The sequence below is a fragment of the Carettochelys insculpta genome, chromosome 25 (assembly GCF_033958435.1).
Source record: "Carettochelys insculpta isolate YL-2023 chromosome 25, ASM3395843v1, whole genome shotgun sequence".
Classification (NCBI taxonomy): domain Eukaryota; kingdom Metazoa; phylum Chordata; order Testudines; family Carettochelyidae; genus Carettochelys; species Carettochelys insculpta.
Window position 1 is genome coordinate 6,632,440 of NC_134161.1, and position 27,469 is coordinate 6,659,908.

Sequence of the window (27,469 nt, forward strand, 5' to 3'; positions counted from 1 at the left end):
TTATCACTGGCAAGATGCCACAGGGGGTTTTCCGCCATCCTCTGTTGCACCCATGATTGGGAGGCAGATGCCAGATGAGGTACAGGGCGAACAGACCGGTGGCTATCCCCCTGACCCAGGACACAGTCTAATCCTAGATCCACAACTCCAGTCCGACAGCCACCAGAGCAGGTTATCCCTCAGCAAGGATGGGCAAGTCAGCACTTGGCTCCAGATGGTGGGCTCACGTCCCTAGGCACAGCCGTGCCACTGTTCCTCTGGTGGGGCTGTGCCAAAGGCATGGTGCCCAGAAAGCCCAGATTCAAGAGCTTGCCTTCTAAAAGCCAAGCCAGCAGGCAGGATTCTAACGAGGAGACATCGCCCCTTTTCCCATCCAAGAGAAAGGGCAGTATTTCAGGGCAGATCTCTTACCCATACAATGCCAGGCAGAACCTAGGAACCTCTGGGTTCTACTGCAATGCAAATTAATAACAGAACAAGCATTATCACGCATTCGCTCTGTTCCCATAAGCCGTAGTGAGTAACACATCTAAAAGACGTATGCTGGGTTTCATGGGAACATGTCCAAATGCATGTAGAGGTGTGTCCGGTGCTGCCCCTGAGAGCAGCAGTAGGGACCCCTTTGTGAAACAGCCACAGGGGAAGGGACTGAATCCTCTCCTCATCTACAGCACATGGTCAGCTGCCCTAAACCTGACTCACATGTACCCTTCAGTCCTGCCTCCAAGGTATTACTAATTACTTGTGCTGTGGTTGGAACGGATGGCTCTGGCCAAGCTCAGAGCCCCATTTGTGCTAGGCACTGTACAGACAGGGTGAGAGCCTCTCCCTGCCCCCCAAACAAGCTTGAAAAGAAGCATTATTAGCCCTGGAGTAGGTCAGTTTCCACAGCCCAGTCACCCCTGAAGCTGCCCGTTTGGGGGCTTATTGCTTTCTGAGCTGTGGACACATCCTATGGACTGCACTGAGACCCACCTAACTCATGTCACACATGGGAATGCCCAAGAGAAGGGATCACCTCTCCAGTGCTGCTGACGTGGCAGGAGGCCCCAGTGCCATTCGCCGCAGCTTGCACCCGACTTCCGATCTGACTTTGGTTCTACCCATCAGCAAGGAGTCAGTCTCCAGCTGTCTCCCACCCGCTCTGTGACTGCCAGTGGCAGCAGGAAAGCTCTTCATGGCTCAGCAGATGGTTTTCTAATTAATATCCTCATTAATGTGGCCCGTTTCCATATGTCTCCCATGTTTTAAGAAGCGTGGCGGGTGAGGGTGTGACTGAGAGCGATGGCACGAGCCAGGCACAGAAAGGCCGGGGCTGCGCGTGCTCTGGTGAGGAACGCCAGGCCTCGGCCACCACTTTGGGGAGGTGGTGGTTGTGCGGGACTGAACAGGCACAGCTCTGCTGACACACTCCATTGCCATGGTTTACTGTGGGTCATCTCCACAACCTTTCGACCCTGGGGCTCTCCGGAAGGGACCCAAAGGCGTCTGGCGAAGGGTGTGTGTCTGTGCGCCTGTCCCTGCAGAGCTGGGGGCTGATGGCGGATCAGCCCCCAGGTCTCTTGGAATGTTTCCCCTTTTGTTGCACTTCCTCTCGTCCATTATCCCCGGGGGGACTCGGTGATGGTAAGGCTGCTGGCCTCATTCCAGCAGCTCCCATTGCTCCTCACCGCCACACGGGTACCTACTCTCTGAAGCCAGCGGGCAGCGGGGTATCCCATGGGTGCCTCCCCGTAGGGACCGGTCTCCGGAGAACTCCAGTGGGCCCTGGAGCCGGGGGAGGGGGGGCAGCCTCCCACCTCGGGGGCCCCGATTCTTGGAGTGCCCAGGCACGAAGGGCTGCCCCCTGGCCATGCTGCAACGCTGCAGCATCCTGGCACCGGCGCACCCCGCGGAGCCCGGCAGGGCACTGGCTGGGGGGGATGGGCGAGGACCAGGCGCCCCGGGCCTCACCTTTGGGGGGCTGGGCGAGCCCGCCTGGCTGCCTGTTCCTTTAAGAGCGGCGGCGGGGGAGGCGGACCTGCCTGCAGAGCCCAGCCGCGGCGGGGGTCCGAGGGATGGAGGGCGGCGGACCCAGCGGCTGGGGCTGAGCGCCGCGCCGCGCCGGGGGCGCATCCCGGGTCGCCCGCGCCGGGGACCGGCTCCGCCCGCGCCTCCCGAGCTGCTCCGGCGCTTTGTCTGCGCGGCGGCTGCGGCGGCGGGGGGCTGCAGCGGGCGGGGCGCGGGGCGGGGCCCCCCATCCCCTCCCCTCCTGTCCTGTCCTCTCGGCCGGCGGAGCGGCGCGCTGCGGTGAGTCCTGCGCCCCCGCCCCGTCCGCGGTCCCCCAGCCCGCCCGGCCTTGCTGCAGTGGGGGGGTCCCGGCTCCCAGGAGCCGCGGGAGGCGTCAAGGTGACCCCCGCGGGGGGCGCTTAGCGGGGCGCGGCGCCGGGAGCCCGTGGCCGAGGGGGAGACTGGCGCCTGGCCAGCCCTGCAAGGCGCTGTCCGCAGCGGGAGCGGCCCGGATTCCCGGCTGGCGCAGCTCGGGGAGAGGTAGGTTCAGGGGGGCTGGGGTGCACCCTGCCGGCTCAGCCCCTCTTCCCCGCCGCAGGGCCCTGCGGCCAGGTGCAGTGCGGGGGTGGGGGAGGTCCAGGCCTGGGCCATGCTCACAGCGTCCCCCCGCTGCCCTGGACTAGCCCCAGCACCATCCCCCGGCAGGATGCAGCCTGCTCTGGGGTGGAGCCCGCCGGCCACTGGCCCGCGCGCAGCAACGCAGCGCTGCAGCGTTGGGTGGGGGGCGAAGGGGACTTGCGCCCCCTACCGCTGGGGTGGCGCCAGTTAGACTATGGCGAGGGCACCCGCGGCGCCCTGAGCGGTGCCAGGGAAGCGTGAGGGGGCCAGGGCCAGCGGGGCCCTGCGGGGGCTGATTGGCTCTTAGGGAGGAGCATCTCCTGTGGCAGCAGCTGCTGCCTGCCCCTGCAAGGCTGCTACCCAGCTCGGGCCTGGCCCTGCTTGACACCACAGCCTGGGCTGCCTCCGCTGCCGAGAGCACCCCAGGGAGCCATGGGACCTCTGGGAGAGCGGCTGGTGGTCGCTCGGGGCTGGTTTAACCCGGGAAGGGGCTGGGGGGAGGGAGCCTTTTGCCCCCAGATTTGGCTGCGGTGCCATTGCCGTGTCTGTCTGTCTCCCTCACTCCCATCCCACCCCCCGCGGCGCTGTCAGACAGGAGGGATATTCCCCTTGAGCAGCAGCAGTGGCGGTGGCGGTGGTGTCTAGCCAGCGGCAGGAGCACATTGGAAGTCTGGGGGGGCTCCCTGGGCATATACTTGCTGGTTTTACAGCAGGCGCCACTGAGTGCCTCCATCTTCCCCTTTGTCCCTCCCTGCCCCAGCCCAGGGAGGATGCAGGGGGATGAGGGGCTCTCTCCCCACTCCTCACTTGGTCTGGGGGAGGGAGAGGGTCTAGTAGGGGAATGCGGGGGGCGGGGGAAACAGAGGGCAACTTGCTGCTCTGTGCTCTGCTGCCTCAGCCTGAGAGCCAGGCCTGAGCCACCCATGACCCAAGCTCTGTGACTCATCGACGTCCCAGATGATTGGTGGCCGCCTGCCCCCAGTTCGCTAGGACCTGGCACTGGCGTGGAGCTGGGGGACACAGGAGAACAGGGGAGAGTTCTCCTGCAGGCTGCGGCTAAGGCCTCTCAAGAGAGCAGCATTGTGAGTCACTTGACTGGGACCGGCCCCTGAATTCTCGTCCTGCTTTGAAGGGGGTTCCCCCTCCAGGTTAAGGGCTCTTATCTGTCGGGCACATGGGTCAGTGCAGCTCTCCTGGTGCACAGCTACACTCCAAGGGTTAATACCCAGCGGCTTCCTTGGGCATCTCCGCTGGCCCAGGGATACCCACAGCTGCTGCAACATTGACTAGGGAAGCAGCAGCCATGTAGTGGCTGGTTAGCACCAAGCCAAAGTGGCATAGAATAGGGTGGGAGCTGGCTGCGGGGGAGCACACAGCTACTCCAGCTCTGCAGCCTCGCTGGAAGCACCATTGCAGTAACCCCAGGGCACTCTCCACTTTCTCCTCGCCTTGGGGCTGGTACAGGAGTTTCTGGCTGCCCAGCACAGAGCAAGCGCCAGGGAACTGGTAACGGTCTCTCTCCATGGTACGCGTGTGTTGTGCCCCTGCAGAGCACAGCTATGGCTGAGAAGGGGATCGACCCGACCTGTGTCTCCATCGCCTTGGAGGACTCCGTGTGCAATGCCGGCTCCCAGGATGCACCTCTCCTGACCACCCACCTGAAGAAGGTGGAGAATCACATCACGGAGGCGCAGAGGTTCTCGCATCTGCCCAAGCGTTCGGCCGTGGACATCGAGTTCATTGACCTGTCCTACTCCGTCCGCGAGGGCTCCTGGTGGAGGAAGAGAGGTAGAGGGCGGCAGCCCCCGTGAGGGCGCAATAGCTTGGGGGGCAGGGTGTGTCTTTCATGGCAGTCGTGTTCCTTTGGCCAGGGAATGAAGAGGGCTAGCCAGGAGGGGAGAGATTTGAAGAGGAAGTATGAGTCCTGGGCAGACATAGGCAGCTTGAGCTGCAGAGGAGAAGGCTCTGGCACCTGCAGTAGCAAAGGGGCGGTTAGGTTATGCATTTTGCCTGCTTTATTTTAATTGGGTGCCTGAAGGGTTAATTGGCATGGCACATGTAAGTAGCATGGAGGCCCTTGTGAGTTGCTTGTGTTCCTGTTGGGTAGATCATGCGGGGCAAAAAAACATATCCCATGCTTTGTTGCAATGAATATTCTGTGCTGCATCTGTGGCTGAGCTGGGGGGCAGCCCCATGCTGCAGAGGCAGGCAGCTCAGGCTCTGTGTTGGTTAGATGGTTGGTTGGATCCCTGGAAGCTGTCCCCTCTGTTTAATGCAAGTGCAGTGCTTGGTTAAGGCAATCCCAGAGGTGCTGCTACCCATAAGGGACAGAACTGCATGACAGGAGAGAGCTGGGTGTGGGGGATGAGGGTGAGTGAGAAGACAAACCCTGGAATTTGGTTAGCGTGAGCCTATGGAAGGCCATTAAAAGAAGAGTGGCCATTTTGAGTGGGCTGTGACCGGGGATGGGCAGCCGGGGAAGTGTGTGGGGTCAGGTTGCTCCCTGAATTCTGCGGCTGTTGGGGGTCTGGCAAGCCACGGCTCATGGGGCAGGATGGACATGGGAGCTGGTTGCCAGTCTTAACGTCCATCAACCAAGATGGCCAGGAGCTGAGATTGAACTGTGGTTCGGTGTTCCAAATGGCGTGTTTTTCCCACAGCTGAAGGAGTGGGTGACGGGATGGATCACTTGGTGATGACCTGTCCTATTCAGTCCCTTTGGGACACCTGGCACTGGCCACCGGCCAGGACACTGGGCGAGATGGACCTTTGGTGTGGCCGTTCTTACGTTCCTGTGATGCAGGGACCCACTAGGCATGGCTGAATTGGCAACCCTGTGGTGTTCACCATGTCCTGGGACAAGGGGCCAGCATCAGTTCCCCGCTCCCACAGGTGGTGGTTTTCACCTTGGTGGCTCTCGGTGACAGCAGTCCCCATCCCTGGCACTGCCTGGGGAGAGAGCGTGGGCTGTGGGGGCTGCCTGGGCTGGTGTGTGTCAGCTCTGGGGTGCACGGATGGCCAGGAAGAGGGGAGGGTACAGGTAGACGACAAGTCCCTAGTGCAGCCAGGTCATGTTGCCACAGCCGTGTGCTGCACTTCCTGGCCACGTGCGATAGGAGCCACACATAGCCAGTGAACGTGGCTGCGTTTGACTCTGTAGCTGCGAGGCCGGAAGCTGTGTCAATGAAGCCCTGGGGGCATGTTTCCAAAGGGCCGTGAGGTGTTCTAGTCACAGCTCTTGCGGGTCTCCCTGCTAACCCCCTGGGACTGCCCCCCCAAGCCTGCAGTGGGCAAGGACTGTCTTTTTGTTCTGTGCCTGTGCAGTGCCGAGCGCAGGAGGTCCTGGGGTAACACAAACAGCAAATAAGAGCGGAGAGGTTGCCTGCCCTGACTCAGCCCCTCTGCGGAGAGCAGAGTGACAGGCTCCTCCCTGCAGCTCCTGTTTTGATCATCCATGTGGGGCTGTGGTTTGCTGGAGCGTGGTGCAAAGCACCGGACAGGAACCTGAAGGGGAGACGGTTGTGTCACTTCTTGTGGCAGATTAACGATCGCTGTATAAACTGCAGTAACCTCTAGCATGGGCTCCCAAACCCCAGGACCTCCCTTCGGTGTCCATAGCAGAGAGAGGGGCGCAAGCCAGGGAATCTGCTGATTGGAGGAGTCTGTCTTGGAGGTCTTGGCTCCAGACCCTTTCTAGTAGGGTGACTTTCATCCTCTGTCCCAAAGCGCCTGGCAGGGATTATTTACTCACCACTGAAATGCAGCCTCCTCTGGGGTGGGATGCAGCAGCTGTTCAACAGCACTGAGTAACGCCACACTGGTCCTGTAGGAAGCTGCTGCAGACGTGTCATCCTGGTGGGTGGGTGGAAGGGAGCTTGAAAGACCCTGATTGATGTGTCAGATCAGAGCACAAGCAGGCTGAGCGGGGAGTAGGTCGGTGGGAGGTTAGTTTCCTGCTCTCCCCACCATGCCACTTCTGAGGCCCTTTGAGGATGGCTCCTACCAGACCATGTGTTGGTGGCATCCCTGTTTCATGTGTGCAACTCTGACCCGCCCCCCGCCCCCGACAACTGGGGGAAGCTGATGGCAGCCGGTAGGTGGTCACCTCCTTTAATTAGCTTGCCTCACTAATGGGGTGCCAATCAAATGGCCCCAGGAGGCAGAGGAGAGGAGGGGTGAAGAGAGACGCTTTTAGAGCCCAGGGTTTGGTAGGCGTGGGCGAGGGCTGAACGTCACAGCAGCTGCATACTGAGCAGGGCTGGGTGGAATGCTTGAGTTCAGCTGCATGGGTGCCAGGGATGATCAGCTTTTGGGGTTGATGTTACTAGCATCTCCCATGTTTTATAGGCTGTTGACTGCAGCTGGGGAAGGCCCAGGGCTTGACAGGGCAGAGGTGAAGGTTCCTATTGGGCACGCAGGGTGGCCAAGTGGGTAGGGTATTAGACTATATCTCTGAAGTACTTTGTCATGAGCCTTCCAGACATGTTGCCCCCCCCCGCCTCAGTTTCCCTACATGTCAAGTGTGGGAAAAGATACTGACCTCCTTTGTAAAGAACTTTGAGTTCAGCTGATGAGAAGATCTCGGTATTATCATCACTGCTGATGTGAGTTTTGCAGGTCTCAGCTCTCTTCTCAGGAGCCTCCTCTTCCCTTGGTTTTCAATCCTGGCTGTGGCATTAGATTTTGGGGTCTGAGGCTCTGGATACCCAGTGCAGTGTGTGCCCCGTGGGAAGCAGGCTCTGCTCAGCCATAACCGATTGGCAGGGTCCCCTCCCTGCAAAGGCAGTCCTCCCATGGGAGGGGAGACGAACTGCTGCCCTGGTGGGGCTTGTTTGCACCTGGTGAGACAAAGGGAGCGTTTCTTCAGCCACACTGGAAGGAGCCTGGCCAGTCTGAGCTGTCCATGGTTCTGTGCAGCTCTTACAGCCAGTCTGGGCAGAAGCTCAGGGGCCTAGATCATTAGCTGTAAGTGATCCACTTTCCAGCCCCTGCAGGCAACCTGGGGAATCTTCATCCCCCCAAGACAGACCCTCCCAGGTCTCCAGGAAGGTCTAGAATTAGGCCTTCTGGCTGCAGAGTTTGCCCAGGGCTGTGGGCATGTGTCCACATAGCTTCTGCGTATGTCTTCTACAGTTGGGGAAACTGAGGCACAGAGACTGGCCCAAAGTCACCCAGCAGGCCAGTGGCAGGCCCGGGTGAGGCAGGGGGACTTGGGGTTCCCCAGCAGCGCTGTGAAAGAGACTTTGCCTGGAACCTCCAAGTGAGCGTGCCATTTTGGGGAGCTCACCTCCCTGGTGGAGGGCTTTAAATTGCGTGAGCTTTGGGTACCCCACGGGGGGGTCCTGATGAAGCTTCCTCTTGGGGCTGGTTTCCATAACCTCCCCCCATCTCACATCAGCCTTTACCTGCTGTCCACAAGCCTCCAGATCTCCCCTGCCTGCCTCAGGTGTCTGTGGAGGTGGGGGCAGGGACTGAGTGGCTCGGTACTTGGGGGGGTGCAGCTGATGGGGCAGAGAGGTCCCCAGTGTGCTGAAGCGGGGGGAACTAGTTTGGGACTGACCCCATAGCCCAGCACAGTCCCACAGGGCCTGCTCAGGTACCAGAGGGCTGGAAGGGGAGCAGACCCACGCAACAGGCAGCAAAGGCCCCATCTTCACATGCCAGGGCTGACAGGTGAATTGCTAAGCCCCAGCAGCCGGAGACTGCTGCCCTTCCCCACAGCAGACAGCCGTGGGCTGAGGGCTCGGCGATTGTCAGGGGGTTACTGGCTGTCAATGAACTCGAGTAACCGTGCTGCAAGCTGCAGCCTGCAGGAGCACAGAGGCTTGCGTGCTGCACGGAGCCACCAGCAACGCAGGGCTGGGGGAGGGCGTGCGGCTCAGGTTCGGCTTTGCCATGCTGCTGTTTCTGACCCAGGGTGGTTTGACACGTGCGGCTGTATCTCCAGCTCCATCTTCCGCATCTCAGCCGAGTTGGGTCAGGACTCAGGAAACCTGCAGCAAAGCCGCTGGCAGGGCCAGGGGGAGGATAATTGAGTGCTGTTACTCTTGCACTTAGGAGCCCTCTTCAGGGGTCAGGAAACCTCAGCAGGGGCATAAAGGTGCCTCCAGATTGCTCGTCAGCCTCCCCCACCAGCTGCTTCTTTGCTCCTGTGCAGACTGTGCAGATAATTTTCTAGCATGCCCCTGGAGGGCGGCAGCAGCAAAGGTTCTCCCCCTGCCATGGCAACAACGAGCCAGGAGAGCTGACCCTGGGCCTGAAGCAAAATCCACATCCTCCCCGCTGATTAGGGAGGGGTGATTGAAATGCTGTATCTCTGGCACTGGATCCAGGAGCTTTCAGGGAGTTCACAGCAGCAGTGGAGACAGAATAGGGACCCTTCCATCAAAAAGCAAGAGGAGAATCCCCATTAGCTGCTAGCAGTATGGGTTCCAGGACATACTATGAGCAGTTCTGTTCCCCTCCAGCAGGGGGAAGTAGTGAGACCTAGCAGCCTAGCCTAGGTGGGTCTGCATATCACTCCTGTGATGCTCTGGGCTTTGCCTTTGTCCTGCTGCGTTGTATGGGGAGGGGAAGTTCGGAGGGAGGGTGGAGCTAGGTGTTCCCAGGAGTGACCTGCGACTGGGGATGTGGGTGTTAAGGGTTAACCCCTGCAGAACCACAGCAATTCTCGGAAGCTGCTGAGGTGGCTGGACAGATTAATGTGTGGTGCGCACCAATAATGGTTGGCTGGAGCTTCCCAGGTCTGGCGTTGCCAAGTGCAGACAATGGTGTTTCATCTCCTCAGTGCCTGTGGCCAGTGTTCCCGGGAAGCTGAGCGCTTGGACGGCCACCCAGGAGAGATTCAGGTGCTGCCCGGCTGGTTAGCAGAACTCCCACAGCCGGCAGCCTGTGTTTCTATTGGCGGTGCACATCCGCGCATGTCTTGGGGCACACAGCAAAATTTATTCCACCCCGGGTGGAAAAAATGAGTGGGTGCCTTGCTTGTGTCCCTGGGGCTGGGACTGCTGCGTGCTGCCACCTCGTTCCTAAGGCGCAGTGGGAAGTTGGCTCTTTGATTTTTATCATGGTGCCGGAGTGGGCACCTGCCCCTCATCTCTAGAAGAGAGGGCTAGCGCTGCACAGCCTTCAAACCCTTATTGCTGTGTATTCACTTGTCTTGGGGTTTCTTCCATCAGCCATAATTGGGGAGCAAGGCCTTGCTGTGCCAGACACTGTTTCCCCCGCCATGATGAAAAGACTGGCCCTGCCCCCACAGCTGACAAGCGACAGCCGGTGGGCAGGAGACAGATGCAGTCTAGGTCATTAGATTAGAAGGATATAAACCTGGCATCCTCCTAGTCTAAATCTAAGCTAATCCCTTTCTCCGTGTTCTTCCACACACCCTGCCTAGGCTTGTTCTCTCTGATCTGCCCTGACCGTTGCAGCCGGGAAGGTCCCAACCTCCGGCTATGCCGATGACTCGGTGCCCTGATGCGTGGGTGGCGGATGGCCTTGGTGTAGCCTGTCGCTGTGGGTCACAGAGTTTTCCGAATCCAGCTCCTCTGTCTGACTCTGCTCCTCTCCCTTCACGGTTCCTTGACACCTCCTTGTCAGCTCTGGCCCTCCCTTTTACTGGGACCCCACTCTTTAAACACCCGTCTGAAACCACCCCCCAATCATGCATCTGATGAAGCGGGTCTTTGCCCAGGAAAACTTACGCTCCAAAATATCTGCTCGTCTGTAAGGTGCCACAAGACTTCTTGTGGTAATGAGAGAGGGGTTCTTTATCCCATGGCGGGCTCTCCCCCTTCACACATGCTGTCCCTGCCTCCAGAAGTATTTCCTGCCGCCTGTCGAGCAATTCTCCCTTGTTCTTTGCCCTCCCGGAGAGTCTCCCTGCCGCCCCCAAACTCCCCACTCCAGTTTCTCATCAGGTGCTTGCTGGTCTTCATCTTGCGCCCCACTCCTATGAGGCGCTGGGCGCCTGCTGGAGGGGATGGGTCAGAGGGCTCAGCACCTCAGCCTCAGGCTCATAGGTTCGGGCACCTCTGTTGTGCAGAGCAGGTTCCGCTCTGGGTTTCCCCACCACCAGTGTGCAGCAGCTGCCCCCCATCACGAGCCAGTGCAGCCCCCGTGGCTTTGCTGCGAGCAGGGTGACAGCGGATGGAGCTCAGGCGCAGGGTTTATAACACACCCATGAGGGGGAGCAAGGTTCCCTCTGGTCTTTTTCATCCGTGTGTGGAATAAATTTTGTTTTGTGCATCCAGGCAGAGGGGAATGTGCACCACCAGTAGAAACACCTGCTGCCAGCTGTGGGCATTCTGCTAGTCAGCTGTGTGGCACCTGACTCTCCCCTGGGCGGCTGCCCAAGCGCATGGCTTACAGGGAATGGGGTTGGGGAGAGAAAAGTGGATTCCCGTGGACCCCACATTTTGGTTTCCTGTCCCCGTTTGTTTGGTTTCCACCATCCCTGTATGATCCTCTCTCTGCCCAGTCTCTTGCCAGGCTCTGTCCCAGCATAATCCGCCAGCCATGCTGCATCCCAGGAGGGACATGCGCCCAGGCCTGTGTGCTCTGCCCCCAGCCCCCAAGTCCTGTGACGCGTCCTTTGCTTTCTCATTTCTGGGTGGTGGCAGACACCCCAGGTGTGCAACGTATCAGCTGCAAAGCAGACAGACTCCATAGGGCGCTGGAGGGAAGGGGGTGGAGAGGGCTTGCTGCTGACCTTGCTTCCCAGAATGTACAGCTGAAATCGATGTGGCTGTGCTGCTGGAGCCGAGCTGGGCTGAGCCTGGGGCTGAGTAGCCTGGGACTTTGGCAGACAGGCGCCGATTAGCTAAGGCAGGGGAGGGACCCTGCAGAAACAGGCGCCTGACCCTGACCCAAGCCTGCGGAGGCGGGAGATGGGAGGAGGCAGGCTGCGCTGCTCGGAACGGGAGCTGAACTGATCTGGGGCCTAGGACTGGCAGAGTCGCAGTTCCTGTCCCCTCAGGTGCAGTGCAAAAGGCTGGTGGGCTGCTCCCGAGCCACTGAACAGCAGCAGCACAAACCCACGCTGCCTGAGTTTCCCTGCTCAGAGAGCGCCCTCCTCTGGCTCCCTCTCTTGGCACAGTCCATCTCCCCTGTCCTGACTTGGAGGCTGCTCCGCCGTGTGGGAACCTGCCATCTGGAATGACCTGTGGCATGCGCCGGCTCACCTGCTGCGCAGGTCCATGGCTTCAGGCAGATCTGGGACCAGCAAGAGGCTGGGCCTCCCCCATCGGGGGCAGGAAAAGCAGTGGGGAGTGTGTGTGTCTGCAAAGACAGCCAACGAATAGAGATGTGCTTTGGCTGTTCAGGGCACCTGCCTCTGTGTTCCCCTTCTGGGGCCTAGTGAGGACACCCATCCTTTTCCTCTGGCTCTTGGGCAGAGTGCCGGGTCTCTCCCTCTCCTCAGCAGGGTGTTTCTGGGCTGCTCAGTTAGCCTGCCTGCACTGTGGATTCCCCAGCAAAGTCAGACAATCCAGGCTCTGCTTTGCCTTGTCAGCGGAGCTGTGAGCTGCGTAATTGCCCACAATGATGTCACCTCACGGCTAGGCAGAGAGTTGAAGGCCGGGAGGGGCCATTAGATGATCTAGCCTGAGCACCCTGACCACAGCACTTTCTGAGTAAGCACCTTTATTCTAAGGTAAAAGCATCCCAGAGAAAACATATTAAGAACCTACAAAGATGTGGAAAAGCTTGTCAGAGATCTCCCCGTCTCCCACCAGGGCTCTGGCTGATGAGCCATGCTTACGACCCCGTCCAGGGGGTTTTCTGTGGTCACAAGTTCATAACAAGCTCAGCAGGAACACCCGGTGTGTTTGAGAGTCACTCTGTCAGCCAATTTGGGTCATGTGTAACGCGTGCTCGTATGCATTCCAAATAAGGATGGAAGATCCTGTGTAATTAGGTAACTAGTTAACCATTCAGTTTAACTCATCAACCAATTAAAACAGGGAAAGGAGGGTAGGGCTGGGGCGGCTGCTAGCTGTCGCCCCCTTCTCCCCTGGGTCTCCATGGATGGGGGCTGCTCCGGTCAGGCTGGAACACTCCTGCTCATGGTGCTCCTAGGCCGGGCTGCTGTGGATGGGGGGCTGCTCTGGCTATGCTGGTGTGGTGATGCCGTGGGGCTGGAGCAACCACCAGCCCCTACTGATTAACTGTAACTGGTATGGCTCATCCATTTTGGGGGAGACTTTTGGGTTAACTGGTAAAATGTTAACATCCGTGATGTGTAATACAGTGAACTCCTAAGAACTTAAACTTAATTCAGGAAGGGTTGGCCAGGAGGTGGCAGCAGGTTGTCTGACTGGGCACGGGGAGGTGGGGGGCTGTTGCTGACTGGGGAGTCCCAGGAAGTGCAGGAGCTGTCTGGCCTCTAGATCTCCAGGTAGGAGGGAGCCTGGCCAGCTCTGCAGCAAGCTGTGTCTGTGCCGTGTGCGCTACCAGCGTGATCTGTTCCTACGGGTTGCTGTGCCAGAGCTGCCTTTCTGCTTGCAAAACAGTGGTGGTTGTTTCAGTATCTGCAGGCTTGTAGCAAGGTGCCAGGGCTCAGAGAGCGAGAGAGGCTAGGGGGAGGTCCCCCAGGGTGCTGTGGGTGGTCAGACTAGCCAGAAGTCAAGCTTCTGGAGCTCTTTTACTCATTCTCTCCCTGATCTGCCACGTGTACCGCCTCGTTCTGTGCCTCAGTTTCTCCATCTGCAGCATGGGGAGAATGATGCTTGCCCAGCAATTGTAAAGGCCTTTTGACAGACGCAGCATCAGACCAAAAGGGAGGATTAGATCATCTAATCTGATTGGTAGGACTCAGGGCAGGACGTGCCTCACAGTTACTGCTGTGCTGAGCCTGGTGGTTGTGTTTGGCTACAGCAGAGGCCTCCAGTCTGGATGTGAGGCCACGGAGAGATGGTGAATCCACCACTTCCCGAGTGGAAGGTGCCAGAGAAGGGCCCAGGGCTGGGCCTCAGGGAGGGTGGGGCAAGCTCCTCTGCCTTGGAGAAGTTACAGCTGTGGGGCAGTTCTTGGCCCCAGCCCTCCTGCATCACCTGGCTGCTCTCTGGGCCTCACCCTTCTCTCCTCCCCTTTGGCAGGGTACAAGACCCTCCTGAAATGCCTGTCTGGGAAGTTCTGCCGGCGCGAGCTCATCGGGATAATGGGCCCCTCGGGCGCTGGGAAGTCCACGCTGATGAACATCCTGGCTGGGTACAGGTGAGGCGGCTCCCTGCTGGGCGCGTGTTCCCGCTGAACGCATGGGGCCGAGCGTCCCCCCTCTCGGGGCGTCGGGGAAGGGGGTGAATCTCTGTGGGAGGGGGAGAGTGGCTCTCTCTCTGCCCCACCCCTGCTGCACTCTGCATCTCGGGTTGCTGCCCGCAGGGAGACCGGGATGAAGGGCCAGATCCTGGTGAACGGCCGGCAGCGGGACCTGCGCACGTTCCGGAAGATGTCCTGCTACATCATGCAGGATGACATGCTGCTGCCGCACCTGACCGTGCTGGAGGCCATGATGGTGAGTGGGCGGGAGCGGCTGCGGGTGGCGTGGCTCGAGGGCTGGTGAGGGGAAGAGCAGCCCGGGACTGTCTGCTCAGAGCTGCGTTTGGGCTCTGAGATGTGGTACGAAGTAACTGGCCTGGGCTTGCACTGAGCCCGTGGCCGGACGGAGACGGTGGCACAGGGCCACTTCATCCTCAGAGGGATCCCACCAGCCTGGGCGCAGGCAGCACTGGGATCGGTCCCGACTGGGGATAAGAACAGAGCCTATGGAGAACGTAGGAGCCGGGGCCAGGGGTAGGACTTTGGAGATCAGCCCGAGTCTTCAGCCGCTGTTCCTGGGGGAGCTGAGCCAGACTCTGCAGGTGGCTGCAGGCTCCTCTGATGGGGTTCTGCCTGTCCTGTAACCACCCAGCTCTGGTAGACCAGCCATGTGCATGGCTCTGCCAGTACCCGTCAGTCCTGACCCACAGCGCTGGGCTCCCCCGTGCCCACAGCTCGGCCAGTCCCCTCAGTTCTGAACCCCCAGCCTCCTGCTACCCAGCCCTGGACTCTTTCCCCACCGTGCGGAGCTCTGCCAATGCCCCCTGTTCCTGACCCGCAGCCCCCTGCTAGTCCAGCCCCTGAACTGTGCTGAGCAGAGCTGAGGGAGTCGCATCCTGTGCGAAGGCCGGGAGAGCCTTGGCCCTTCTGTCAGGGAGCTGGGCCAGCCCCCGTGTCACTGGCCTTGGGCTCTGGCCAGACGATATGTTTGCTTCTTGCCCCACAGGTCTCGGCTAACCTGAAGCTGAATGAGAAGCAGGAGGTGAAGAAGGAGCTGGTAAGTTCGGGGTCCCTGCCTGGGTCAATACCAGATGGCACCCTCTGAGCAGCACTGCCTGGCCCAGAAGGAACCATCCTGTCCTCTGCCTGCAGGCCGGGGCCAGGGGGAGCAGGCTGGGCGCAGGGGCAGGTGGGGACGCTGGCCAGGCATGCCAGGGAGTTAGGGTAGGAGTGGGGATGCAGGCCGGGCATGGAACAGGAGGACGCGAGGTGGGCACAGCAGGGCCAGGAGGAGGTGTAGGGTGTAGGCCAGGCACGGCGCAGGCAGGGGGAGGTGTGGGCTGTGGGGGGCAGGGCACGGGCCAGGCACAGCAGGGGCAGGGGAAGGTGGGGGCATGGGTCGGGCAGGGGGAGACAAGGCCTCTGGGCCCAGGCAGGGACTGATCCAGCTCCATGCTGGGCCCAGGTGCATGAGATCCTGACAGCGCTGGGGCTGCTGGAGTGCTCCTACACCCGCACCATGTCGCTGTCCGGAGGGCAGCGCAAGCGCCTTGCCATCGCCCTGGAGCTGGTCAACAACCCCCCGGTCATGTTCTTCGACGAGCCGACCAGGTGAGCATTGGGCAGCCCTGTCCTGCCCCGAGCTGGCACCTGCCCCCTCGCAGCCCTGCCACCCACCCCCCTAGGAGAGCTGCCTTCTGCCACTGCCCCAGGCCTGCCTGGGGTCCCCCCTCCCCGGTAGCTGCCCGGGGGAGCCAGGCGTGAGCAGCGACGTCTCTGCTGCAGCTGGGAATCCGGGGGGCGTGTGTCCAGGTAGGGGTGAACATGGATTGCGCAGGGCAGGGGGGCTGTCCCACCCTGGCTGGGGGAGGAGTCTGGTGCTGTCGCGGAGGGAGGGGGGCTCTCCCTGGCCCAGCAGTGCGGGGAGCTGTGGAGGGGACTCTTCCCACACCAGCCGGCGCGGGCCTGAGCTGTGCAGGACGTGGTGTTGCCAAGCTGGGGTAGAGGGGAGCTGTGCTCTCTGCTTTAGTGGCCGTCGAGGTGTGACCCTAACTGCTCAGGGTCATGGCTGCCACTGCCCATGCCCACGAGGTGGCTCGGGGATGCCTGAGGTGTTTCTGTACCTGGGAAGGTCTTTCTCTTCCTCCCCCTCCTCCTCCTCCCCACTTTCCTATCCCCCCCTTCCTCTCGGCATTCCTCCTCCTCCTCTTCTCCCCATCTTCTGGCCCTTCCCCACCCCTCCACTGCCCTTTTCTCACTCTCCCCTCCCTCCTGGCTTCAGTGGCCTGGACAGCGCCTCCTGCTTCCAAGTGGTCTCCCTGCTGAGGTCGCTGGCCCAGGGGGGCCGTACCATCATCTGCACCATCCACCAGCCCAGCGCCAAGCTCTTTGAAATGTTCGACAAGGTGGGTGAAGGCCCCTGCCCGCCCCTGCGTTTTGGGGAGCAGCGCATGCTTGTGTGGGCGCAGGCGGTCTGTCTGCCTCCGTGCGCTGAGTCTGGGATGTGTGCCAGGTGAGGGCTCAGCCTTGCAGAGACGCTGCAGACTGGCCAGAAGCTAATGCATCAGGCAGGAAAAAGCTGGGAATCAATTCCACCACTGGTGGGGCAGTGTCCCAGGAGTTGGGGCAGCACATTCGCCCTGCCTGGTGCCCCTTCCCTGGGGGGCAGAGCGCCCCCTGGCCAGCGTCAACCCCGGGAGCTGGATGTCTCGGAGTGTGGACTGTGGTGTTTTGTGGGGGCCTTGCTGCCGTTTCCTACCCAGGCAGCTTTTTTCCTCTCTTGCAGCTGTACATCCTGAGTCAGGGCCAGTGCATCTTCAAAGGGGTGGTGACCAACCTCATCCCCTACCTGAAAGGGCTGGGCCTGCACTGCCCCACCTACCACAACCCAGCTGACTTCAGTAAGTGCCCCTGCAAAGCCAGGCCTCCCTGGCCTTGCCCTGTGCCGGCAGCCGGCCCCTGCCTTGCTAGCTGAGCAAGGCCCGGCTGTGCGTGGGGCAGTTCTCAGGAGCCGTAGGGCAGAGGGCTTGGTGACTCAGAGTGTTTCTGGTGCGCTGGGGTGTTTTTCTGAGTGGAGAAGTGAGCGCCACTCCCCCCGGGCTCTCACTCCATGTGGGGTCCTTCTTCGCTTCCTGCCCTAAGCACTTGTGCTATGTCACTGCTGAACAGCTGCCAGCCTCCACCCCAGAGGTGGCTGCATTTCTCTGGGGTTTAGGCCCCTTGCAGGGTGACTGCCAAGTGCTACAAGAGCCTTCAAGGGAAGTGGGTCAGGGAGGGCAAAGCATGGGCCAGTCTCTGTGCCGAAAAGCTCCAGGTGCTTGGGTGGGGGTCTCTCTCCCCGCACCTGCCCGAGGTCTTGGGGCGGTTATGCCTCGATGACTGTCCCTTGGCCCACCTGGCTGCTCCCGCCTTAGCAGCTGGCTGTGGGGGAACCCCCGGAGAGCAGCCATTACCAGTCATGCTGCCTGTGGCAGAGGTCCGCATCCCATCTGTGGGAGATTTCCCGGGGCAGCCATGCTGATTTCCCACCCACCCCTTGCTGGAGCGGTGTACCTACATGAGGGGCCAGAGGGGCTGGGTTCCCAGCTGCCCCGGGAGTCGGCGTGGCTGTGAGTGGCAGGGCAGGTGTCTCGGCCCCGGGGGGTCTCAGTGCCGGCTCTTTGGGGTCCTCCCCCAGTTATTGAAGTGGCCTCGGGCGAGTACGGAGACCTCAACCCGCTGCTGTTCCGGGCTGTCCAGAATGGGCTGTGCGCCATGGCCGAGAAGAAGAGCAGCCCAGAGAAGGAAGACCCGTCCTGCCCAGCCCCCTGCGTGACGGTCAGTGCAGCAGCCCCGCGGCCCCGTGCGCAAACCCTGTGCTGATGGGCTCTGTCCCTGCAGGTGGGGCTGGGCTGGGGGTCAGCAATAGGCCACCGCCTGGGTGTACCTGGGGACGCTCCCTAGGAGAGCAGCAGCCCTGCCCTTATCACCCTGCCCCAGGCCCTGGTCCGCTCTGCAAAGCAGATGGGAATTCGGAGCAGCCCCTGCCTGGTTCCCCCCACCCGAGGCCCTTCTGCCCACGTGTCTGTCTCTGTCGCTGCATTACCCAGGGTGCTGGCTGAGCACACGCCTGTGGCACCAGAATCACCCCAGGCGGCAACGGCAGCACGTATTCTCCAGGGATTTCCCTGCACACTGGGGCACCTGCGCTAGGCCCCCGCCATATGCCATTCCCCTGCATGCGTCCAGCCGCCCTGTCGTGCCCCAGGGTGCTGCAGGGTGCAGGATGGCGGCTGAGGCAAGGGGCTTGGCCCGTTATTGCTGCGGTGCTGGGAGTCGTGCAGCTTCTGCGGGTGGCGCTCGGCGGCTGCGCGCCCCGCCAATGCCCAGTGGGTGGGTTCTGCACGTTGGGGCTGGGAGCCCCCATGGCATCTGACTCCGTGTCCTCCCCACCGTTCCCCTGCCCCTGCTCCCAGGACGTGGACCATATCGAGAGCCACACGTTCGCCACCAGCACCACGACCCAGTTCTGCATCCTCTTCAAGAGAACCTTCCTGTCCATCCTGAGAGACACGGTAAGGGGGGCGCTGGGGCCGAGTGACTGGTGCCCAGGAGCAGGGGCCCGGGTGGGGAGGAGGGACTGGGGGAGGACTAAGGCGCCTGTGGAGGGGATGGGGAGGAGGGAGCTGGGATCAGGGCCTAGTGGCTGGAGAAGGGAGGGGAGAGGCTATGTCAGAGGGAGCTCCTTGCTGCTAGAGCCACAGGTCTGTGCCTGTGGAGGGGGCACACTGCTGCCCTCGCCATCGGGGTGAAGGCTCAGCAAGCAGCCCGGTGCGCCCACGGCCCTGCCCCGCACTGAGGGCCGAGCCCATCTCGCCCCTCCAGGTCCTGACCCACCTGCGGTTCATGTCCCACATCTGCATCGGGGTGCTCATCGGCCTGCTCTACCTGCACATCGGCAATGACGCCGGCAAGGTCTTCAACAACACCGGCTTCCTCTTCTTCTCCATGCTCTTCCTCATGTTCGCTGCCCTCATGCCCACTGTGCTCACGTGTAAGGCGCGTCCCTCCGGGGGGCAGGGGTGTGAGGGGCTGGGGCAGGCCGGCCTGGCGGCTGGAGCTTTCTGCACTGAGCTGAAACCCCTGAGCCCTTCCGGGGGCTGAGCTGGGGTCCCGGCAGGGCCAGCCAGCAGGGAGGGGCGACCCAGGGTGCACTCAGTGCTGGCGATATGGGCAGGAGCCGAGGAGGCCCAGGGGCTCCTTTGGGGTGTCAGGAAGAGCCCCAGGTGGGTTAAAACATCAGCCCAGTGCCCTATGCTGTGCAAAATGGGGGTGCCAGGTCCCTGGCCCCCTGGTGGGTAGAAGTGGGGCTCCATGAATGGGGACCCCCAGCCCGGGATGACTCCAGCCATGCCTGGGAGAGGCTGAGGTGGGGAGCGATGGGCAAGGTTGGAGGGGGTAGGTGCTCCAGGCCCAGTTCTGTACCCCTAGAACAGGGGGGCTCGAATGGTGCGGGGGTGGGGCCCTATTTGTGCTGATGTGCTGCGTCCCCCTGTCCCTGCAGTCCCTCTGGAGATGTCCGTGTTCCTGAGAGAGCACCTGAACTACTGGTACAGCCTGAAGGCCTATTACCTGGCCAAGACCATGGCAGACGCGCCCTTCCAGGTGAGGAGTCCCCAGGGCAGGGCAGGGCAGTGCCAGGGGCTGAAACAGGCTCTCCTGGGGTAGGCACCTGGCTGCCTGGCCTGCAGGGAGATCCAGGGCTGGCCTCTCCTGGGCTCTCTGCCGCTCATTGCACAGCCAGGGCCCTGACCCCCCTGGCGTGCATGTTCACAGAGCTCTGGAGGCCCCAATCCCTGCCCTGCAGAGCTCACGGTATGATGTGGAGGCACAGCAGTGCTGCAGCGGAGCAGAGACCCCGGCCTCACAGGCTCGGCCTTGGTGGAAGTGGGTCCTGCTGAACCTTCTCCTTTCTGCCCCCTGCAGGTGATCTGCCCCATAGCCTACTGCAGCATCGTGTACTGGATGACAGGCCAGCCCCCCGAGGCCACTCGCTTCCTCCTCTTCTCTGCCCTGGCCACCTCCACTGCCCTGGTGGCCCAGTCCCTGGGGCTTCTGATTGGAGCAGCTTCCACCTCTTTGCAGGTCAGGGGAGCTGGCGATGGGGACTCTGGGACATGGGGCAGGGGCGGGGGCAGGCTCTGGCTGAGTTTGCGGCAGTCCATGTCCTCAGGATCCGTAACTGAGCAAGCAATGTGCAGGGGGTGTGGACTGCAGGTGTGCAAGGGCCGTCAGTTCTGCCAGGGCCTGGCGCTGCGAGGGTGAGCTCACAGGCGTGTGCGTTGCTCACCTGCAAGCCTGCACGTGTTGAGCGTGCGCGTGTGTTGTGTGGATGTGCACACCAGGGCATGCAGGTGGGAGCGGGTTGGCGTGACGCCAGCCCTGAGCTGCGCCCCACGGCCCCCCTGCCCTGCCCGACTCGCCTGCCTTTCCTTTGCCTTGCAGGTGGCCACCTTTGTGGGGCCAGTCACTGCTATCCCCGTCCTGCTCTTCTCAGGCTTCTTCGTCAGCTTCAAGACCATCCCCACGTACCTGCAGTGGACGTCGTATGTCTCCTACGTCAGGTGTGGGCGGAAATGCGGGAGATGCTCGCCCGAGGAGGGGGACTGCCCTGCCTCCTGGGCCCTGCCAACGTTCCCACTGATGGAAGGCTTTGTGGGAGATTCAAGCCAGGCCTTAGGGATGGAGGGGACATGTAGTTACCTCCCTCCCTTCCCTTTCTCCTGCCCTCCAGGGACCCCCACAGACCTGCCCCAGGGATGCTCTGGCTGAGGGAGGGGTGGATGAAAGGGGCATGAGAACCCTGGAGGGATGGCGCCCCCTTGTGGCTGCAGATGGGATGCAGGGACCTGCGGGCTGCTTTGAAGATGGAAAGAGCCCTCTTTACGGGAGGTGTTTTCAGCGTTCCCTGGACGCTGCGCACTCTGTGGCCGCTTCGGAAAGACTCCGATGCAGCCCAGCTGATTAGCAGAGCGCCCAGAGCCAGGGGTTTTAGTCCCTTGGTGGTGCACATTCACCCATGGCTCGGAGTGCATAAAAACGGGTTCTGCACGGGGATGGAAAAAATCCACCCAAGGATTTAACATATCAGAGGGAACACTGGATGCTTTGCCGAGTCTCTGTCTAGCCCCTGGCCATGCAGCACTGCTGGTTCTTCAGCTGGCTCGTCTGATACTCTCGCATGCTGCCAACGCCACGGATGTCTGGCTGTGCTGGGGCCACTCCCAGCCCACAACAGGGCATGCTGTGACATCAACGCCACTCTGAGCTGAATGGTGTCACTCGTGGCTGGCTCCCTGCTGCAGAGCCAGCCAGGGTCTGACCTCGGGCCATGACCGCTGGTGCCAGGGGAGCAACAGCCACTCTGGGTATGTGCAAATCAGGAGCGGCTGGCACTAACATTGCTTGTGCCCTGGCACAGGTATGGCTTCGAGGGTGTGATCCTCACCATCTACGCCATGGAGCGCGAGGAGCTGGAGTGCCGGGAGACCCTCTGCCCTTTCCAGAATCCCATCAGGATCCTCCAAGAGCTGGACGTGGAAGAAGCCAAACTGTACCTGGACTTCATCATCCTGGGCATCTTCTTCCTTGTTCTGCGCCTCCTGGCCTACCTGGTCCTCAGGTACAAGGTGAAGTCTGAGAGATAAGGGGGCCATCAAGGCCTGATGCCTTTCCCAGACCTGGTCTGCCACAGCATGGACAATCCAAAGCGGCTTTCGGTCTCTGGGGACATGTGACCACACGGCGGGGCATCAGGTTGGTGGCGCTCAGTCCTGGCTCAGTCGAGAAGGCTTTTTGGGACATCTCGGAACTGTTTTAACCTTTCCACACTCTTCATTGCAAATGTTTTGTACGGCCCTGGAATGCTTCATTCTCTCCCCTGGAGCTGCAACATCAGACAGGTGGGGGATTCCTTCCTTCCCCACCTGTGCCCCACACCACCGCCTCAGGACACGCCAGGAAAGGGCCCATGGAGGCAGCCATCTTCCAAGCCAGACCAAGAGAGAGCAGCCCACCAAGGCTTTGCCGTCAGGGGAGGTAGGCTGCGCCTGTCTGAACCCCGCTTAGCTCCTGCCAAGCACGGTTTTGTAGCGCAGGTTTTGCACTTGCCGCTCGTCCATGTCCAGCAGCGTGCGTGTTGGTACTGAGAAGCGACCAGAGGCTAAGTGGCAGAAGGCTTTCACATTCACCTGAACCACAGCAACACCCAGCACTGCCGCCTCGCTCTTTTTTGTCAACTTCTCTTAAGGAAAAAACAAAACCAAATGATGGCCCAGCAGTGCTTAGACGGGAACAAGCACTGTGGCTCTGGAGGGCTGCAGGGAGATCAGGCTCCTGTCTTGAAGATGTGGTGGGGTGTAACGTTGGTAGAAATATTTCAGTCACTTTTTTTAAATGTTGCTTTGGGAGATGGGAAAGTTTGCCATCAGCATTCCCTGTAAGCCGAGCGCTGGGGTGGCGAACCAGGAGAGTCTTGGGTGCTGCCCAGCTGATTAGCACAGCTCCCACAGCTGGCAGCGTGTGTTTATGTTGGTGGTGCACAGAAGAAAATTTATTCCACACATGGATGGAAAAAAATTAGAGAGAACCCTGGCTCCCAGTCTTGTTACAAAGCAGGGAAGGGCATTTTCCTTTGTGGCTGGTGATGGGTTGATACCCTGTCATGGCAGTCACAGAATTACAGCAGTGCTGTGCTGCAAGGCAGGGGGAGTGCTTGCCTCAGGACGGAGGGCATTCCCTTTCTCGTGACCGCTGGGACCTCAGAACTCATGTGCTTCTTGCAGAGACACCCTGAATAGCTTTAGGCAAATTTCAAACCCTCCCTAATTAGTAACAGCAACGGGGCGCAGAATTAAAACCCCCGGTCTGTTTGTGTTCAGCCCGCGACAGGATGTGTCTTGGGCCACACGTTGCGTTTTTGCAGGGAGGCCTTCAGTAAATCGGCGTCACTCCAGTGACTGCAGTGGTGCTTGGCTGAGTCACGTCCACGGAGGCTCTGCCCCATATACAAGCTGCTTTATTTCCCTGGATGCCCAAAAGGATGGGTGTTTAAAATGTGAGCTGTAGTTCTCACTGGCGGAGAAGGCTACAGCAGAGGGAATTTCAGGGGGAGAAGAAGAGAAGGTGATTACATTAGACCCCTGTCTTACACAGAGGTTGTGTTCAAGCACAACCCCACGTAGGTCAAATTTTGCATTATTCAGGGGAGCCAGGAAAGCAGCACTGTTTTGTTTCCTGGCTCCGGCTCCCCACCACTTACAGGAGCAGGGAAACTGACCAGCGCATCAGCACTCCTCAGTTTCCTGTCTCTTGTGAGTGGCAGGGAGCTGGGAGCCAGGCTGATGCACTGGTCAGTTTCCCACTCCTGTGAAGGTAGGGGAGCTGGAGCCAGGCTTCCAGCTCCCTGCTGCTCAGAGGAGACAGCACGGGTCAGTTCTCCTGCTCCCCTGAGTGGTGGGCAGCCCAAAGCCAGGCACCAGCTCCCCACCACTCTGAGTCGCGTTAAACTGAGATACGCGCAACTTGAGTGGGTGTGTCTTGGGGTTCTGCTGTATCGCTGAGACTGGGGAAGAACTGGGAGGTACAGAGCTGAGCTGTTTGAAAGCGATTGCTCCCATCCCTGACCGGCCAAGGTTTGAACTCGGCCGGCCACGTTTCCCCTGCAGTAGCTGACAAGCCAGTCTCCAAAGCATTTCCTGTGCTGCTCAAAGCCTCTGCAATGCTGCTGCCATCAAAGCACCTGGCTCTGCTGGGGGCAGGTAGGGTCTTGCATGCTAATCAGAGTCAAGCCTGGTCAGTGCTGGGACAGGAGATCTCCCCCCCCAAGCCCCATGGTGGTGATGTTAGAGGGTCTGTTCGGAGCTCTCCTTCTCTTTAGGGGTCACACTGAGCCTGCAACCCAGGGTGCCATTAGAGGGAGCTTGTCAGTGTCTTTCAGGTGAGCTGTGAAGTTCAGCTTCTCCAGACTGCGCTCTTGTGCCTTGTTTGTCAGGCAGGGCGTTGGCCTTGGGATCCTGGCCAAATTCCAGCTCAGGGAGCTCTGTTGCCCCTCCTTCAAGTCTTTAGCAATTGCAGTTAGTCAGGATCTGCCTTTGTTTCTTGCTCTGAGCTGCTACGCCGTGTTGCTGTGCTGCGTCACATGGCTGCCATGTTCCACCCCAGAGGGGGCCGCACATGTATAGCTTAGAGAATGCTTTAGGGTCAGCGCTCCACAGGTGAAAGCTCTAGAGCCCTGAAGTTGGGTGTTTGCAGGGCAGGGAAGAAGCAGCTCCATTAAGCTCCACATCTGCTATGTTACTGGTCTGGGCTTTAAACAAGGTGCTGCCACACCCACATTTCAGCCCTCAGAGAGGAGATGGGGAGGGATTCATGTTGTGGGGCTGAGCTAACTGCGTAGCAGGGGGGTGGGGGCAGAGGGTTCGCTGGATCCCTGATCCTGGTGGGGGGCAATACACAGAGGGCAGAAGACCCAGGCGTTGAGGGGTGAGAGCCAGTGAGATGACCCAGTGCAGTGCCATTTGAGCAGTCTGGGGCCTAAAAAGGACAACCCCCCTGCCACCATCACTGGCTCCTCTTTCCTCCTGGCTCTCGCCCCTTCCCTGCTCTCTGTGTTGCCGTGCTCTCTGTCCCGCACAGTGGGCACAGGGGGCCTGCTACGGGCATGGATGGGAAGGTCCAAGGTCGTTGCGTCCTGCCCCTGCTGTGCCTGGCAACCCCATCCTACAACCCCATTCAGACACTAACCAAACTCTTTCTTTGTTCTCGTCGGGCCGTGTGGCCCCACACCCTGCATGGGAGGCATGGCCCAGGGTTCGAAACCGACTCTTTCTTCATCTCTTCCCTCCTTTGCTCCCCCCGGGGCTGGCTGGCCTGTCTGCCGGGGGCGGCTCTGGTTATTTGTATCAGTACCAAAGATGTGCATGGCCCAGCCATGAACGTAGGCTGCGCTTCTAGCACAAGCACCGCTTTGGTCTGTTGTCCCCCCCGCGTGGTGCAGGGATGACGGGGTCCGAACCCAGCGTATGGTCCTCTCTGCTCTCCGTTCACCTCTCCTGTCGCTCAGCCCGGCAGGAGGCAAGTTGGGAGGGCCGGAGGCGCCTCTCCCGGAAGAGCAAGGCCGTTTGCTTGGGGTCTTTCTTGCTGGAGGCACTGGAGCTGAGACTCTCACTGTGCTGCCTCTGGTGGGAGCAGTGGGGCGCTGGGGCCAGCAGGACTAAGCAGCTGCTCTGGGGGATTTCGCTTCTGCACGAAACGTCCCAGTTCTCCCAGCTGGAGCCTCTCTCTGCCCCCGCAGCCTGAACAGGACCTGGATCTTAGCTGGGGCAGTGAGACCAAAGCAACGGAGAACTGGATATGAGCCCCACTGCCTGGTGTGGTTCTTCCTTCCCCTCCTGCTCCCGGCAGCTGTGTCACTTCCTGCACTGGGTCCGGGAGCAGGGCTGGGCCATGGCGCAGCTGGACGGTGGGCCCAGCGTGGAGCACCTGCTGGTTCTGAAGGTTGGTTATGGGTTGTGAGTCTTGATGTGGGACCCTGGCTGCCCAGGGCTTCAGTCTCACCTGGGTTGCGTCTGTCTGGGCTCGCTAACCTGCTGGCTGGGGACAGGCATTGCTCCCTGACTCCTGAATGCGAGGGGCCCCTGGATGGAGCCAGCCAGGCTTGCTGAGTGAGCTCTGTGCTGGAGGTAGAACTAAACCCGTCGTGAGCCCGGGGGCCGTGCGGCTGTGTGGCAGGGGAGCAGAGCAGCCAAGTCCCTGCATCTGGCCATCAGGCGTGACTGGACTGGCGTGGCCAAGTCATGGGCTGTTGCTTGGGGGCTTGTTGGAGACCTGGGGTGTGCTGCAGGGCTGCTGCCTTGGCTGCCCCAGTTCTGTAGCTACCTACAGGCTCTGGGCTGTCCAGCCAACACTGTTCCTAGATGCAGACAGGCCAGCAGGCTCCCGTCCCAGCCGCCCTCCTGCGCGCTGTGCCGCACTGAGCCTGCTCTAGCTGGCTTCATTCTCCAGATGGTCAGAGGCCAGCCCAAGGCTTATGGCCAGGGTGTAGGGCAGACCTCTGGCTCAGGAGGGGGGATGGGAAGCGGGGGTGGTCCCTTTCCTGTGCCCATTATGGTGACTGTCCCCAGGGGGACTGAACGCACAATGCCTTTGATCGTATGACTGTGAAAGGGGCCTTGGCAGTCAAACCGACCTTGAGCCCGATCATTGCAAGGCGGAGTTCATCTCTGGGAGGCCACCTGCCCCCCTGCCCCTTCGGTATCACAGGGCTGGAGGGAGACCGGACAAACACTCTCGCAGCTGGCGGCTTTCGAGACCATACGTCTTCACCCCCGTGTCCTCGTGTGAGAGATGGGGATGGTCGAGTGCAGGGATGGGGCATGGAGCTTGATGGACCCCCAGCAAAGCCTTGGAGGGCTCTGAGTCGGCGCCAGGCCTGGCTTTGGCCCCTCCAGCCCTGGCTCCAGGCTGCCCAGTGAAATGGACATGTAGGGGGAGGAGGTGGCATCAGAAGTTCTCTGGGTGGCCTCAAACATCTGATGTGGCTCCCAGCTTATTCGCGCCACGGTTCAGGTTTCGGGCTGTTCTCCTGGCCTGCAGGTGGGTTGTCTGCCTGTGGCATCATCCTGCGAATGACAAAACAAGTTCCCCCAGCAGAGACCAGGCTGCGTGGCACCTCCCTGAGAGAGCCCCAGGCAAGCCTGTCCCGGCCTGTCCCCACTCCGGGGGTGACACAGCTCCGACTGCCACAGGCGAGCCCCAGATTCAAATCCCAAGACGCCGCTTCTTTCCCCTCCCTCGCCGTGGGTACTGAGGGCAGGTACTCGAGCCTGTTATCGCTGCCTGGGAGGCCATGCCATGCTTGGCCGGGCTGAGCGGGATGCGCAGGGGGCTGCTTCGTAAGCACGAGGCCTGGCCCCCTCCTCCTGGTGTCAGTGGGGGATTCCAGGGGTGTCTCTGGCAGCGGCCGTTCCCACTCTGACTGTAGCCAGCCTGCACATCTCAAGCAGCCCGCCCCTGGGGCCAGGCAGCTGGAGGAAGGGCAGTTTGCTGCGGCCTGCCTGGAAGTGGAGTCCTCTCTATGACTCACTGCCTGCGATGTTGGAGGTGGCTTGAGGTGGTTCAGGTCAGGCACAGCCCTGCCAGCCCGAGGATGTCATCCTTCTCGACTTCTCTTCCTCCTCTGCCTGCCCCTTTTCTACCGCTCCCTGCCCTGCCGAGACGAGGCAGAGGCCCTTTCCCTGCGGTCTCCTCTAGCATCGCCATGTGCCAGCTGCCTGGGGTGCCGGCTGCGACTTGTCTTCAAGCCATGGGTGGGGAGTGGTTGGCAGTTGTGACCCATCCCTGCAGTAATAATGCTGGCTGCTGGTTGAGCCGTGGCCTGGCAGATTGGTGCAATCCTGTCTCTTCCATTTCCTTCCTTAAACGGGTTTGGAAAAAGCAACCAAAGGGCCTCCCCTCACGCTGGGGAGTTTGAGGTGAAACTCCTTCAGGGGTGGGGGAGTTGTTGGGGGCAGGGCATGCTCTCAAGAGGGCAGCTGGGTCTGCCACAGCATTACCTGTTTCACTGTGTCCT

At 60.7% G+C, this 27,469-nt stretch overlaps 1 protein-coding gene across 1 annotated transcript; it reads left to right on the forward strand.

The window, feature by feature from the left end:
* Window positions 1-4,166: 4,166 nt before the first annotated feature.
* Window positions 4,167-21,545, forward strand: ABCG4 (ATP binding cassette subfamily G member 4). The gene is made up of 14 exons (XM_074976931.1): window positions 4,167-4,395; window positions 13,701-13,818; window positions 13,984-14,116; window positions 14,867-14,917; window positions 15,326-15,471; window positions 16,142-16,265; window positions 16,646-16,760; window positions 17,537-17,676; window positions 18,315-18,413; window positions 18,724-18,892; window positions 19,403-19,503; window positions 19,825-19,983; window positions 20,344-20,462; window positions 21,320-21,545. The coding sequence occupies exons 1-14, from the start codon at window positions 4,167-4,169 to the stop codon at window positions 21,543-21,545; spliced, it is 1,929 nt and encodes a 642-aa protein (XP_074833032.1).
* The last annotated feature ends 5,924 nt before the right edge of the window (window positions 21,546-27,469 follow it).

Bases quoted from the DNA above. Each gene is read 5' to 3' on its own strand.
- ABCG4 (XM_074976931.1), top strand. From the start codon at position 4,167: ATGGCTGAGAAGGGGATCGACCCGACCTGTGTCTCCATCGCCTTGGAG. The intron at 14,117-14,866 runs GTGAGTGGGCGG...CTTGCCCCACAG, and splicing joins CCGTGCTGGAGGCCATGATG to GTCTCGGCTAACCTGAAGCT. The intron at 16,761-17,536 runs GTAAGTGCCCCT...GTCCTCCCCCAG, and splicing joins CCACAACCCAGCTGACTTCA to TTATTGAAGTGGCCTCGGGC.